The sequence below is a fragment of the Geospiza fortis genome, unplaced genomic scaffold, assembly GCF_000277835.1.
Source record: "Geospiza fortis unplaced genomic scaffold, GeoFor_1.0 scaffold432, whole genome shotgun sequence".
NCBI classification, from domain to species: Eukaryota; Metazoa; Chordata; class Aves; order Passeriformes; family Thraupidae; genus Geospiza; species Geospiza fortis.
Genome location: NW_005054436.1, coordinates 578,482 through 592,953, shown reverse-complemented (window position 1 = coordinate 592,953; position 14,472 = coordinate 578,482). Strand labels below are relative to the sequence as shown.

Below are 14,472 nucleotides of genomic sequence, written 5' to 3'. Positions count from 1 at the left end.
ACCGACCCCGGGCCCCGCCTGGGCCGCGCCGTGCGGGGCTGTGCCCGGCATCCCCGCCCGGCCCCGCGGGGAGGGGCCGGGACCCGCCGGGCTGCGATGGGGACGCTCCCCTCGGGATCTGGGGTTCTGTCCATCACTTGTCCCGACAACCTGTGTCCCTGTCCCCAGGCTGAAGGAGAGACCAAGGGCGATAAGGCCAAAGTTAAGGATGAGGTAAGAAGTTCAGTGTTTTGAGAAAGTTGGATCATCAAGTGTTTCCTTTGGAAGATGAGATTTAATGCCGTCAGAATAACTGGGGAGTAGCAGGGAGGGTTGGTCTCAATTTATTCTGAGTTTTCAAAGTCTTAACTGCTTTTTAACCATGAGAAATTTTCTTTTAACTGTGAAAAATCTACTCAACTATCATTAGCTATTAGTAATTTCAACAGCATAGCATCATGTTTCTTGAGAACACAGAAAAAGGGAAACTGGGAAACTACCATCTTAATTTCTAAAAACTAAAGAGCTATAGATATAATTTTTGGGGATTTACTACTTTGGGAAGAGAGCAAGTTTGTGAGATTTTCAGAGTTCGTATTCCATGTCGTTTCAAAAGAACATTTTCCTTTTCCAACAGCCCCAGCGGAGATCAGCGAGGTTATCTGCTGTGAGTATCCTCTTGCTGGGCAGAGGTGTCACCACACTCGGTGTTTTACACACGGCCACTGGGTGTGTAAATGTGTGTCAGCGCTGGAGGAGAAAATTCAGTTCCTGCCTTAAGGACCTGCCTGCCCCATTGTGTGCTGCTGTGGGAGTGGTGAAATAATGGACAAACCAAACAGCTGCTGCAGTTTCAAATGCTTTATTTGCTTTCCTAAAACGAAGCTATTTGAGTGTTTAAAAAAAAAAAAAAGAAAGTAGTTTGTTTCTCTGGAGCAGGATTTGAACAAGGGCCTGCAGTGCCAGGACAAAGGGGGAATGGCTTCCCACTGCCAGAGGACTGGGACATGGGGAAGGAATTCCTGGCTGCGAGGGTGGGGAGGCCCCTGGATCCCTGGCAGTGCCCAAGGCCAGGCTGGACAGGGCTGGGAGCCATCCTGGGATGGTGGAAGGTGTCCCTGCCGTGGCAGGGGTGGCACTGGAGGGGCTCTAAGGTGCTCCCAAGCCAGACCATTCCACCAGTGGCTAACGCAGGTTTTCTCTCCCTTGCAGAAGCCTGCTCCTCCCAAGCCAGAGCCCAAACCTAAAAAAGCAGCTCCAAAGGTGAGTTTTTGGAAAGGTGAATAAATGGTGATGAGGTTTGGCATTGCCTGGCAATAATAACAGCTGACAAACCTTTGATTAACAGCTGTGCAGTGAGGAAATGGAGCTGCATCCTCGCTGCCTAAAGCTGAGCTGACAACTTGCAGATTTTACAGAATTTGCATAAAAAATACCCAAGTGAGGACTTCCCACTTGCTGTCAATCCCTTCACAAACAAACCTGGGTGTCTGTGTTCTTTTCGGGCCACCACCCCAAAAGGGGGGCTGTGGCTCGTGCCTGGCTCTGGGAGCTGACAGCAAATGTTGTTGTCTTGCATTACAGAAGAGCGAGAAGGTGCCCAAGGGGAAGAAAGGAAAAGCTGATGCTGGCAAGGAGGGAAACAACCCTGCAGAAAATGGAGATGCCAAAACAGACCAGGTATCCCAGCAGCCTGTCATGCAGCAGAATTGATTCCTTTCCCTCTCAGACTGGGACAGGTCTTGGCTTGTGGGGTGTTGCTTACAGCACTCAGCACAGGGGGGTGTTGGTAAAGAGTTAAATTGTCTGTTTGCCAGGGGATGTTGCCACATGGAAGTTACTGTTCTTCTGTGAAGTTCAAAAAGCAGTTTCTAAGTCGTGTTTTACGGTGCAACAGATGTTCAATCTAACTTGATTAGAAATCAGAGCTATGCAGCCCAGAGAGGATTTGTTCTGCTCAGGGTTTTGTTGTATAGAAGAATGAGTGTCCATTTTTTAATGTGTGACTTGTTCCCCTTTTCCTTTTCAGGCACAGAAAGCCGAAGGTGCTGGTGAAGCCAAGTAAAACGTGTGAATTTTTGATAACTGTGTACTTCTGGTGACTGTACAGTTTGAAATACTATTTTTTATCAAGTTTTATAACAATGCAGAATTTTGGTTTACTTTTTTTTAAGCTATGTTGTTAGCACACAGACCGCTTCATTGTTGTGTTCTGGGGGGGGTGGGGGGCAATGGGGACAAATGTCATTTAGTCTATTTCTCAAAACCTAAATTTTAATAAGAAAAGCTTTTGCCAGTCCCCCAGTTTTTGGAAGAAGGGAAGGAAGAAGGGATTCCCCTGTGCTGCGTGTCAGTTGTGTCCAAGTGAACATCAGAGCTCCCACGATGCTGTTGCCTGCTCCACATCCCAGTGCCACCAGTTCTGCCCTGGTGTCCCCCTGTTCACCCAGAGCCATCGCTCCAAACCACAGCAGAGCTGGGACCTTCCACTGGCAGAGGATCCGGATTGCTGGTGTCCAGTCTGGGATGGACTGGCTCAAAAAGGAGCTGCGCTTCCTCTTTTCCACTGTGGACCCTCAGATGCAGAATTCTGCCTCTGGAGTTTGTGTTCCTCTCCAAGTCAGGGTGGGTTTGTGCAGCGTTGTCAGACAGCGCGCCATGGGAACGTGTCCACCCTCACTCTAAACTTCGCCCTCTGCCAGTGCAAGCTGAAGATTCTGACGGTTTTTAGCAACTTCTCCATTTCAGTAGTCCACAAAGGGAGGGGAGTTTGACAGTTGTTGTAAAATGTTGCGGATTGTAGCCCATGTCCTGCCTAAATTACCATGATTGTTCATGAAATGTACCTTTAATAAAGCTGGATACGGTTTGGCTTGGACTGTTCTTAATGCTCTCTAATTTCTCCTGCCTTTGGTTCACTTCATGTGGTTTAAGAACATTTGCTTTCTGCATGCCTGTGTTTGTGTTTTCATTCAGATAATTAATTGTTGTAATTCACACCTGAAAAGCAAGATTTCCTTACCTGAAAGTGAAGTTTCCTTGCCTACAAGCTAGATCACTGCAGGGTGTTTTAAGGGCCTTGGATTACTTGTCTGAAAATGGAATGTGTAAAGTGAATCTACTGAGTTATTTTTCTTTATTTTCTAAAATGTAGCACTGTACAAAACGGGGAGGAATACAGTGATCTTGCTGCAGAGCAAGTAAAATTCTGGTGAGCTTTTCTTGGGAGTGAAACCAGAACTGGCTCCATAAAACTGATGATGTGTTACATTTCTGCACTTAAACTTGAATATTGTTGCTCCTGCTAATCGAATCCAGACCTGGCTGGGGTAGTGACTAAGCAGGAGACGAGAGTTTTGAGTAAAAATGCACCATTTTTATAATTGCTACTTAGACTCCAGAGCAGAGCCAAACCCAAACCCCCCTGTGTAAATGTCTCCTTCAGTGGCTGTCAGATGGATATTTTTTCCATCTCTGCTTGGCTTTCCCTGGGATTTCAGTGTCTGTTTGTGATTAAGTTCAGTGACCTGTTTCAACCTGTGCTGATTTCAGAGGGAATCCAGTGAAAACGAGCAGGGCAGAGTTTCACATCCAGAAATTTCTGATGTCGGGAGTGCTGGAAGTGTCTGGGAGCGGCTGCAGGCACAAAAGGCAGTTTGGGATGTGCCCCTAGGAGCTGCTCCCTCCTGTGTTCCATAGCTGCTCTGTCTAACAGAAAAGAAATAATGGTGAATAATCCTTAATAGTCTTCATTAAACCCCACCCAGAAACAGCCACCAAACCTCCTGAGCAGTCGCTGGAGCGGCCAGGCAGTGGGATGTCACTGTGGAAAAGAAAATAATAATTAAGTCTTAAAATCAGAAAATTGGAAATAGCCTACCCTGCTTTTGTAGTCTTACCTTGCTGGGCACCTATAAATGACCAAGTACTTCCAAAGGAGCTGGGTCTAAGGAGATTGCCTGTGCCCGAGTTGCCAGCTGGAACGTTCTGGTGTTCCCTGTGTCCATCACAGGCTGGGTGACCTCTTCACCCCCGGTCATTAACAAAGTGCTGCTAATGAAGGGGAACTCAGGGCTGCTCTTTGTTGGAGGAGTTGCTGCTTAACTTGTCCATCTTCCCAGCCCAGCAGCCTGTGCTGACCCGTGTGGGCCCTTGCAGGATGTTTTCTCCAGCCAAGCATGAAAACTGTGATTTTAAGTGGTGTCTGCCACACAAAGTCCTCAGAAAGCAAAGGTTGTTTTGGGTGCTTCCCACTGGCTGTGCCCTGCACTGCTGGAGTTATTGGCCTGTTGGGCTTGACTCGACAGGCAGGGCTCATCTATTTCTCCTTAAGCAAATAGAGACTGAGGGATGCTGAAGCCAGTAAATCCAACTAATTAGCTGTGTAAATTAGAGCTGGAGAGCAGGCGCTGAGCTGCAGCCCGTGCCTGGTTCGTGGTTAGAGGCACCACAAATCTGCATCGCCACCTGCCAGAGCGCCTGAAGCTGAACAGACGTTTTTTTCTGCTAAATTGTAATCATTTTACATGGAAAATTGTCTCTTGTGTATCTGTTGGGAATGGGACTGGTGCTGCCAGGTGCAGTTAACTGGCTGGTCCGTTGGGTGGGCTCTGCAGCAGCAGGGGTCTTGTCCTGCTGGAGCTTTGGGAAACATCGCATCCAGAGTCCAGAAAGTCAGCACTGGCAACAGAAAGGCAAATCAGTTCTGTGCTCCACAGCAGGCCTCGAAGCTGGGCACAGTATGGGTTAAATCCATGCAATATTAGGGCTCTGCCACTAATTTGTTTCTGCATTTATTGATTTCAGCACAAGTCGCCTGGGAAATAGGGCCAAACTGCTGTTGTCATTTATTTGCCTCTTAATAGGTGAATTTGCAAAGAATGGCTAAGTTCTGCACAGGGCTGAAGCCTTTGGGATGCTGGAAGTGGATACTGGGGATGATCCTTGTTTTCCCAATACTTCAAGATTTTTCTGAGATTTTAAGAGAAGTGAAATTACTGATAAATTATAGAGCAAACTCTCTGGACTCTCCCCAAAGCAGCAACAATTAAACTGAGCAGAAGTTAATGCGAGCAAGTCGCCAGCCAGTGGTCACTTCCCCATATCCTACAGAGCCACCTTTCCCCCAGCCGTGGGATCATGTTCAACTGAAAGTGGATTGGGCTAAAACTCACGAGAACAAATGAACTGGGCCATGCCAGGAGGGCTCCCCAGGTCCCTGCTCCTCCCAGTACAGTGCCCTAGGATGAACAGTTTTGAGTTTCAGAATCATTTTCCCCTGCAGCAGTTTTCCTTTTGCCTTCACAGAGCCCAGTTCTGTTTGGAAGAAGCGACAGTTTCCTCCAGCCCTGCCATGGGTGGGCTGGAAGGGAACCAGGAAGGCAAATGGACTGAATTCAGTGGGTGCATCCAGAGGATATTGAGTTGCAGGATCATTTTTGTCAGAGGAATCACGCAGCTCGGTGGCACAGGGATTTCATTGTCCCTAAATCATCCCAGATATGGTAATGCCATACCCAGGGACTAATACTGCTGACTATAATTCCTGAGAAATGGCACCTTCTCCTGCAGTTGGTGGAGATGAAATGGAGCTTGAGTTAAACTCACAATTTACAGAGTGAGCCCATCATTTGTAAGGGATGGGAAGGAGATGGCACAGGGGGAGCTGTGGTAAAGTTGATTGAAGCTAATAAAGATCTTTAATAAGTCGGCTTTAGAAGATTTCTGATGTGAGAGACTGGGCTTTTTAAAGACTCTATTAAAAACTGTTTTGTCTTTTATTTTTTTTCTTTTTTAGCTTTTTAACCATCTCTTTATGAAGGGCGGCAGAAGATCTGTGATGTGGCAAAAGAAACAGGAGTAGAAAATTTCAGGGAAAACTTAGTAAAGTTGAGACTTTTTAAGACGCATTAAAGCCTCCAAACAAAACCGCTTCATTGCCTTGGGTACAACAAACCAGCCTGGAGAAAGTACTTGGAGAACCAAGAAGGAGCAGTCCCAGGTGTGGAGTAGGTACCACAATTGTCTGCATTTTGCTGGACACATAACCCCAAACAAAATTTCTACTTTTCCCCTTTAAAGAGATTTGATAGTAGATTTCATTTTTTTCTCTCAGTTATCCCACTGAGGTTACTTTTGGATTTTGGGCAGATTTCCCTGCAGGCAGCAGCTCTCCCCTGCTCTCGGGTTTGTGCAGAGGTGGGTGTATGCAGCAGTCTCCTCCTGGAGAGGAGTTACTATTAGATTACTATTAATCTGGATTACTATTTTGGCACTGCCCAGACAGATTTTTGTTTGCTTTTATTCCATTGAAGTGGTATTTTGGTGTTTCTTGATGGAATTCAGTCTCACCTCAGCGCAACAGCTGAATGTTCCTGTATTGGGGGTTCTGAGTTTAGCCCGAGGACTGATTGCAAACTTGGGCAATTAAATTGGCTTTTCTCATCATCTCCTTCTTACTGGAGATGACAGCAGAGGTTGTCCTGTGCTGGGGGTGTTTGTGGATGTGTTTTGGTGGCCTGCAGCGTGGCTGGAGGTGCCCAGCTTTCCCTGCCATATCATGGTCCCATTAACTTCCATGCTGCCAAGCCCCACTGAGAAAAATTCCCTTGATACTGAATTAATTGTTCTTGCAAAAAATACCCACGATTTCAGAGCGAGCAGGATCAGAGGCACGCTGGCAGGGGAAGGTGCATTTGCAGCCCCCGGGCGCTCCTTGGCACAGCCCGGCGGATTCGCGCGGGGCTGTTCAGCTCATTAACACTCAGCGATTAACGAGCAGCCTGTTCCTTCCCTTCGCCACACGGGGGTACCAGCCAACCCCGAACGGGGCTGTCACTGGCCAGAGGCGCTCGCTCCTGGAAACAGAATCAGCGCTGCCCCGGCAGCCTCCGTCCTGTGCCACCTTCAGAGATCGGTGCTGGACAAACTCCGCTCGCCCCAGCAGGGTGAGCCCTCTCTGAGCCTCCCTTTCCAGCTTTTGGTGTGATTTTACTCAAAATCCAGACCGAGTGCTCAATTCCTCATCGGTTTACAGGCATAGCTGACATTGCAAAGGAATTTATCCGTGTTATATCAAGCCTTTGACCTGAGGCTTCCCATATTCTATTTTAAGAATCACTGGACCATTCCTTTTCCTCCTCAGGCCATTATTGCAGCTGCTGTGGCACATGTCCTGAAAGTTTGAGCCTAAAACTAGAGCTGCCACTCTCCATCTCATCTGTCCTCAGCTTGGGAAGGGATATCCTAAACCCAGATTTGAATAGGCAGCCTATAAGCCTGGTCTCTTTTAGGCTTGATGGCACAAACTGCTCATATCAGACTTGCTGAATCTTCAACCTGAGATCACAGAATGTGATGTTCAAAGAAGTAATACTTTAGTTATTGAAAAATAACTGTGCTTTTTGTGTCATTACATTTTGCTTTCGTATTCCAGTATTTAAGTTTGTGCTTTTGTTCTGCAAGCCAAATCTAGGAAATTTAGTTGTAACATTTGTGCTAATCTCCTTAAAAGTCTAACCAGAGTGATTCTTCTGATGCTGTAGAACTCTGGGCTCACTTTGCCAGCCAGCAACATTTACCTGCCTTGTGTGAAAGACTGCCAGAACGAGGGAGTGCATTTCTATTGTGCTGTATTGTGCTGAGGCAATGCCACCAGTTGCTGCTTTTCCTTCACCTTCCCCACTCCCCAGAGCCTCAGTCCTTGGGTTATCTCCTTGTAGCACATGCTTTCCATGTTTATCTCTTCCAAGGACGGTGTTGAAAGCTGGGAAGGAAGTGGCTGCTTCCCAGGGCTGGCGAGATTGCAGGGAAAGCACTTGACACCCTCATGACACTTCCTTGAAATGGATGCAAAGCAGAAAGATGAGCTCCTGGTAAGCCAAACTCATTCCTCTCGTTCAGTTCTCGGTGCCTGCTGGTGACAGGGATTTATGCATTTATAGGGGTGAGGATTTGTTGGATAAAGTGGGCAAAACTCCACCCAGAATTATAGGGGAAAAGCAGAAAGCAGAAATTTCCAGTCACAAGGGTAAATGCTGTGGCAGGAAGATGCAGCAAACATTGAAGCCAAGTGTTTCAGGGAGATCTGAGTGCTGAAAACCACATTTTATTCACATCTCCATTGAGCACACCCTGTCACCATGCCCTGGTAGTTGTAGATAACAAACCTGGAGTGATTGTTGGGCCGGCCAGGGCTCCACCCATGTGCAGTGAATTGTTGGGAATTTGGTTTAGTGATTAACCTAGTGAGTTACAAGTGATTAACCTAGTGAGAACAGGTTCCATGCCCAAAGCAGGGATGGGGCAGCTCTCACTCTGTGGGTTATGTTTGGAGAGGAAAGGCCGGGCTGGACAGGGCCTGGAGCAGCCTGGGACAGTGGAAGGGGTCCCTGCCATGGCAGGGGGTGCAATGAGATGGGCTCCAAGGTCCCTCCCAACCCAAACCGGGGGTTCTGTGAAATTCTGGGATTCTATGAAAACAATAGGCTGGTTTAACCCAAACTGGGAATGCTGACAAACCCTCCCCTCCTGCCCCAGAGCAGGTCGGGCTGGCAGCCCCCACTGCTGGGGCTGACTGTGATAGCCCACGCTGTGAGCCTGCCCTGCACACGGGAGCAAACAGATTGTTCAAGATAAACCTCCCCAATGTCAGCCCAAGGTCCTTGTCACATGTTCTGTGCCCGGAGCTGGCTCTGAGCACTCCCAGCCCCTGTGCCTGGGGCGCTGGGAACTGAAACTGGTTTGGGTTAAACTCAGATTCGTTGGGTTCCTGCCGGCGTGAGCAAACAGCTCTGGGCACAAGCAGACAGGGGTGAGGGCAGGGACAGGGACAGGGCTGTGAGCAGGGGAGCACAGGGGCAGGGACAGGGCTGTGAGCAGGGGGGCACGGGGGCGGGGGTGCCCGGAGCTGGCTCTGAGCACTCCCAGCCCCTGTGCCTGGGGCGCTGGGAACTGAAACTGGTTTGGGTTAAACTCAGATTCATTGGGTTCCTGCCGGCGTGAGCAAACAGCTCTGGGCACAAGCAGACAGGGGGGGCTGTGAGCACAGGGACAGGGCTGTGAGCAGGGGAGCACAGGGGCAGGGACAGGGCTGTGAGCACAGGGACAGGGCTGTGAGCACAGGGACAGGGCTGTGAGCAGGGGAGCACAGGGGCAGGGACAGGGCTGTGAGCAGCTCTGCTGCAGCTCCCAGGCTCTGCTGCCGTGTGTGGGTCCCTGTGCAGTGCCGGGCTCTCCTCACCAGAGGGAATCCCTCTCCCATTCCCAGACTCTGCAGCTTTTTGGCATTCACTCACAGTCCCCTCATCTTACGCTGGGAACAAAAATCACTTTATTTTCCCCCTGGCTGGTGCAGGACCATGAGGGGTAACACACACTCTGTGTGGGCTGGTTTGCCTTGCTCTTGAGCTGCTTTGCTTCCCACCCTAACCCTTTCACTTCACTGAAAAATTTATTTCTAGGACCATAGTGCTGGTATTTAAACCCATCTGGTTTTGTCTGAGTAGCGATGATATTTAAAGCCATGCCTGGATCTTCCTCTCTGAAAGCTTCTGCTGGTGATCTCTGAGAAGGGACATTTATCTGCTGGTAATTGACTCCCATATTAACTTCCAACTGGCAAGCAGCTGCCAAAAACCTGTTTTCCATCTCTGTTGATCAATAGTTCCTTTCAACAAGTATCTGGTGTTGCAGAGTGTTAACAGCTAATAGCACTATGATTCTTATCCTATTTTAAGGACTGTAGCATATCTCAGAGTCCTTATATCTAATATAAGAGTTTTGAGTTCAATAATGTTGCATCTGATGTTATTTATTATCTATTTCCGACACACTGACCCTTCCTCCATCCTATCTTGTGCTGGGCCACTGCCACAGGACATTTATCTCCAATGTGATGTCAGTGGCTGCTTGGGGTGAGGGGGAAAATGATTCTGTGCAGACTGTAAAGAGAAAAATGAGATGGCAGGTCTGGCCAGCAATTTCTGACACCAGGCTGGAGGAAAGGGTGAAAGGAGCTGTTGCCTGCCATGCAAGCCCCAGCTTTGCTGTCACTGAAGTCAGCAGCAAATCCAAACCACCTTCCAGGGCTGGAGCTGGTTAAACTGCCCACTGCCTCTGGCCAAATCGTTCTTGGCATAAAATAACATCCTGTGAAATTGTATCTACCCACTGGGTGACAAAATTCATGGTCACTCAAGTTTTTACTTTGTAAATTACTGCTCTCAGTGGCTGGGGATGCACAGGACAGCAAAGCAGAGGCAAGAGAGAGGGGACATTCTTGAATTCTAGGACATGAACTCGGGGAAACATTTCTATATAAAAGATCTTCAATCCTCAGTGGTAAAACACCAGCCTCCCCTCTGCACTGTGACAGAGGAAAGGCACAGCCACAGCTTAGCAAAGGGTGGCTCCCATCACAAGGGTGCCCACAGAGCTTAGAGGAAGAAAGATAAAAGTAAGTTCTTGCTTTTGTTGTTAGAAATTATCTATCTATCTATCATCTATCCATCTATCTATCTATCTATCTATCTATCTATCTATCTATCTATCTATCTATCATCTTTTCAGAGCAGTTCTGCTGTATGACAGTGAAATGGGAGCAGCACACAAGGATCAGGCAGGTGGATTTGTAGCCTGCTAATGGAAAACCCTTCGGGCTGAGTTTGGAGCGCCTGGAGGGGAGCTGAAAAATGGTTCTGCAAGAGGGTTTTTCTAACGGAGGATCAAGTGTGTCCTGCCTCCTCAGCAGAGGTGTGAGGGCTCCTGGTAAAGCTCCCAGAAATGCTCCAAGCCTCTCCTCAGAGAGCCAGAAAAGGCCCAGCTGGGCACTCCTGAGGGAAACAGCAATTTAATAGCCAAGCAGCAAAGCACCAGCCTTGCATTTCTGACCCTTTTGTGTGTGCTATGAGATGTGCAGTGCTGCAAAAATCCAAGAGCCTCCCTAAGTCCAGAGTCTGTTTGTTTGGGGTTTTTTGGGATGCTGATGAGGGACAGATAGATTTTCTTTTTCCAGGGAATCAAGTTTCTGCCATCACTGAACCTGTTGTGCCTTTTGTTCAGCTCCCAACAAGGAACCCATTGAGCCACTCATTGCTGGCCCTGAAGCAACTGAGTCATACCTGTGCTCTGCGCTGCCTGAAGCACATATAAAATACAGAAACAATTGTAACTGCCAGAGACCTGCTTCTCTCTCCCTAAATGATAAAAACACCTCTTTCCCCACATCTCCAAAAACTCTGTGTTGTGCCTTCCTACCTGATCCAGTCACTCATTAGGCCAAAATATTCCTGGCCAGGATAATTTCTCATATTTTAGAAGTTGATGGTTATTTTGGGATGTGGCTTTTCAAGGCCGGATGTGTGCAGTGGTCTCTGTTTAGTAAGGGGACTGAGGAGTGAAATGCTGCCTGTCATACATTGATCTGAAATCAGAAATAAAGTTTGGGGTCCCCCTAAGGAAAATCAGTTTCTGTGGTGTTTGGGCTTCTCATCAGGATTTCTGAAATTTGCTTCCAAGTCTAAAATGCTTTCTTTATTTTTGCTGTGGAATGATGGCACCCCCAACTCTGGGATGGGAATTAGGAACAGGTATCTGTGAGTGCCGCCTGTGAAGCAGGACCAGACTTGTTCAGTGCAGGATGTCAGCTCGAGATCACAAACCCTGGAATGACATTTTCCTCTCCCAGGAGCTGGAATTCTATTAAAATGTGCTTTTGTTTTCTCCTCCCCTCTCTGGAGAAAGCGGGACTGTGTGCTCTGGAAGCAGCACAAAAACGAGGGTATCTTTTTGTATCCACTTAAAAGCCCCATCATTTGTTTACAAGTTCTTAAACCTAAAAGAACCATAAACCCCGACTGTACTTAGTGCTGTTTACTCAGGTTTCTCCCTCCTGGGGGACAGTGCAAACAGCCCTTGCAGCTTCACTTCTGTTTACAGTTTCTGATAGTTTTTTCTTTCATGTTTTCACTCCCTCACATAGCCCTACACTGAAATAAGCTACAAACATAGCTGTGTGCTCATTAAAAACTAAATTTGATGGATAACTTGCTCTAAATAACTTCTCACCTGGGCTGCAGACCTGTTCTAAAAATTAAATTAAAAACGAAAAGGTGAGGAAATGCTTGTGTTTTACATGGCGTTTTGAAAAAGCCCTTTTCAGGTAAGAAAAGGAATCTTTTACAAAAGAAATTCTGTGTGAGGGTGGCAGGCCCTGGCACAGGCGCCCAGAGCAGCTGTGGGTGCCCCTGGATCCCTGGCAGTGCCCAAGGCCAGGCTGGGCAGGGCTGGGAGCGCCTGGGGCAGCGGGAGGTGTCCCTGTGCATGGGCTTTAATGTCCCTGCGCAGATCCCAAGTTCCTCGGGAGCCCAAAAGGATGGACGGCAGTGCAACAGCTCCTCTGAGGTCCCAGGAAACAGCCAAAGGTTAGGACAGAACCACGTGGAACTGGGCAAAGCATTATCGGCCCCGCATAGTTTGAATACCAAGCGGCCGAGTCAGCTCCGCTCTCCCCTCGATGCTGCGGGAGATGTGCGGGTTTGAACAGATGTTTTCCTCCTTCTCTGCGGGTGTCGGGGGCTGTGTCCTGCGCAGGAGCCAGAGCGGCACTGGTGCATCGCATCCAGGAAAGGGAAGGTAACTGATCCAGGAGCCGGGCAGCGATTGTAGCCATGACAACCGGCAGAAATGGCCTCGCTGCCTCGCTGCTCCTTCCTGCCTCCTTCCCCAGCGCCGGCCCCGGGCACATCCCGGCTCAGGCGGCTCCCTCGGCTCGGTTCGGAGTTCCCGAGAGAAAGGTGCAGAATCCACAAAGCGGGCGCGTTCCCTGAGCCGGCAGCTCCATCGGTTCTGCAGCAGAAATCCCGGCTTGAGCCGCGTGTGCCTCTCCAGGGGCTCCGGGAGATGCGGGCACCGGGCGGTTTCACAGAAATACCGCGCAGGAGCAGGGCGGGCCGGGCACACTGAGAGCCTGCGGAGCCGGCAGGCAAAATGCGGTTTGTTCTGCCGAAAAATAAAGGGCTGAGATGTGCTGGACGCCTTCAGAAATGCATCTGAGCTGAGCAAGGAAAGCGGCGCTCACCTGTGCAGGAATGTGGGCAGAGGTCGGAGGGGTTTGCTCCGTGGATGAGCCGCAGATGAGCCTCACAGTCCCTGTGCAGGGAGCAGGAGCTGCCGGGCTGTGCTTCCCCGAGAGCTCTGCATCCCTCTGCCTGCTGTGGTGCAATTCCTGCATTCCGACCACTGCCCGGACCTGCCTCGGAAAACGCTGGCATTTGAGGCAGCTGCAATCGCACCCAGTGTGGAGGAACAGAAAGAATCTGCCAGAAAAGCAAAAAGCTCTTCGAGGCAGCCAGTTTTTCTCATTTCCAGTTTTTCTCATTTGTACCATGCCAAGGAAAAATGTTCCTGGGATCAAAACAAGGTGATCCATCATCTCTTCCTCCATAGTGGAAAACAAAGCAGAAGAGGTGAAGAAATGAGATGGTGAATGGGGAGCTGGGGATTAGAAATCAGGATGTGGAGCTCAGGTTCTGCCCTGACACTGAAAACCTGACTCAGTTTCCCTGTGAGGACAACAACAAGCTCTGGATCTCTTTGGTCAATATTAAAAGTACAGAGAGGGTTGCTGCAAGCCCTAATTAATTGACTGTCTTAGCAAATTAGAAGAGTCTGTAAATTGTAGCAGATATTTGGAACTCTGCCTTGCAAGGAAGGTCTTGTGCCTGTGAGCTTTTTTGCATTTCCTTGTATGTGTAAAAGCAGCATCACACAAAGCGGGCGGGGATGAGCTGCCCATGGATTCAGAAAAAAAGAAAAGATGCAGTGAGGCACGGGAGCACTGGGTTACTGTGTGCTCATGGGGAGAATCACTGGGCCAGCTTTTGGAACAGTCAGTCAAAATTGGATCTGGTGGTGATGATACTGATCAGTCTCCATCTGCTCTGGAAGTGCTTCGGGGAGGTCCTGGTTTGGGCTGGGATAGAGTTAATTTTCTTCTTAACTGGCTTAACAAATGTTGTCAGCTTCTCTGCAAAGGAAAAATGTTACACAGCCAGCCAGCTGCAGAGGCAAAAATATCTACAACTGAATTTGAGGAGGATTTGATGGTTTTAAGACCAAACTAAACCCGCAGCATTTTGAAATTTCAGCGAATGCAGCACTGACAAAGCACCCAGCTGATCCCAAGTCTCTGTTTACCACAGCAGCAGCTCTTCCCAGCCTGCAAGTGTCTCAGAAAAATGCCAGGCTATATGTTTTAATCACTGTATTTAGCCATGACAGTCACCCAAACAGCAGATTTTGCTTTTTGCACCCTGCTTCCAGGATCGAGGATGCTTTTTATAGCTGTTCTTTGACTGGAAATAAATCCTGGGGGACACCACTACCTCCTTTCTCCTACCCTGACATCCTGCCCTGAACTTAGCAGCAATCTCCTGTGGCACATTTCACCTTCTGTTAGTCCAGCTGGGATTCAGCATTACCTGGAGCAGGAAT

The 14,472-nt window shown here is 48.6% G+C and overlaps 1 protein-coding gene across 1 annotated transcript; it reads left to right on the top strand.

The window, feature by feature from the left end:
• Nucleotides 1–81: 81 nt before the first annotated feature.
• HMGN2 (high mobility group nucleosomal binding domain 2) lies at nucleotides 82–2,862 on the top strand. Its single transcript, XM_031062052.1, has 5 exons — nucleotides 82–213; nucleotides 617–646; nucleotides 1,192–1,242; nucleotides 1,564–1,659; nucleotides 2,009–2,862. Exons 1-5 carry the CDS (start codon nucleotides 97–99, stop codon nucleotides 2,042–2,044), a joined length of 330 nt encoding a protein of 109 aa, XP_030917912.1. The 5' UTR covers nucleotides 82–96; the 3' UTR covers nucleotides 2,045–2,862.
• The last annotated feature ends 11,610 nt before the right edge of the window (nucleotides 2,863–14,472 follow it).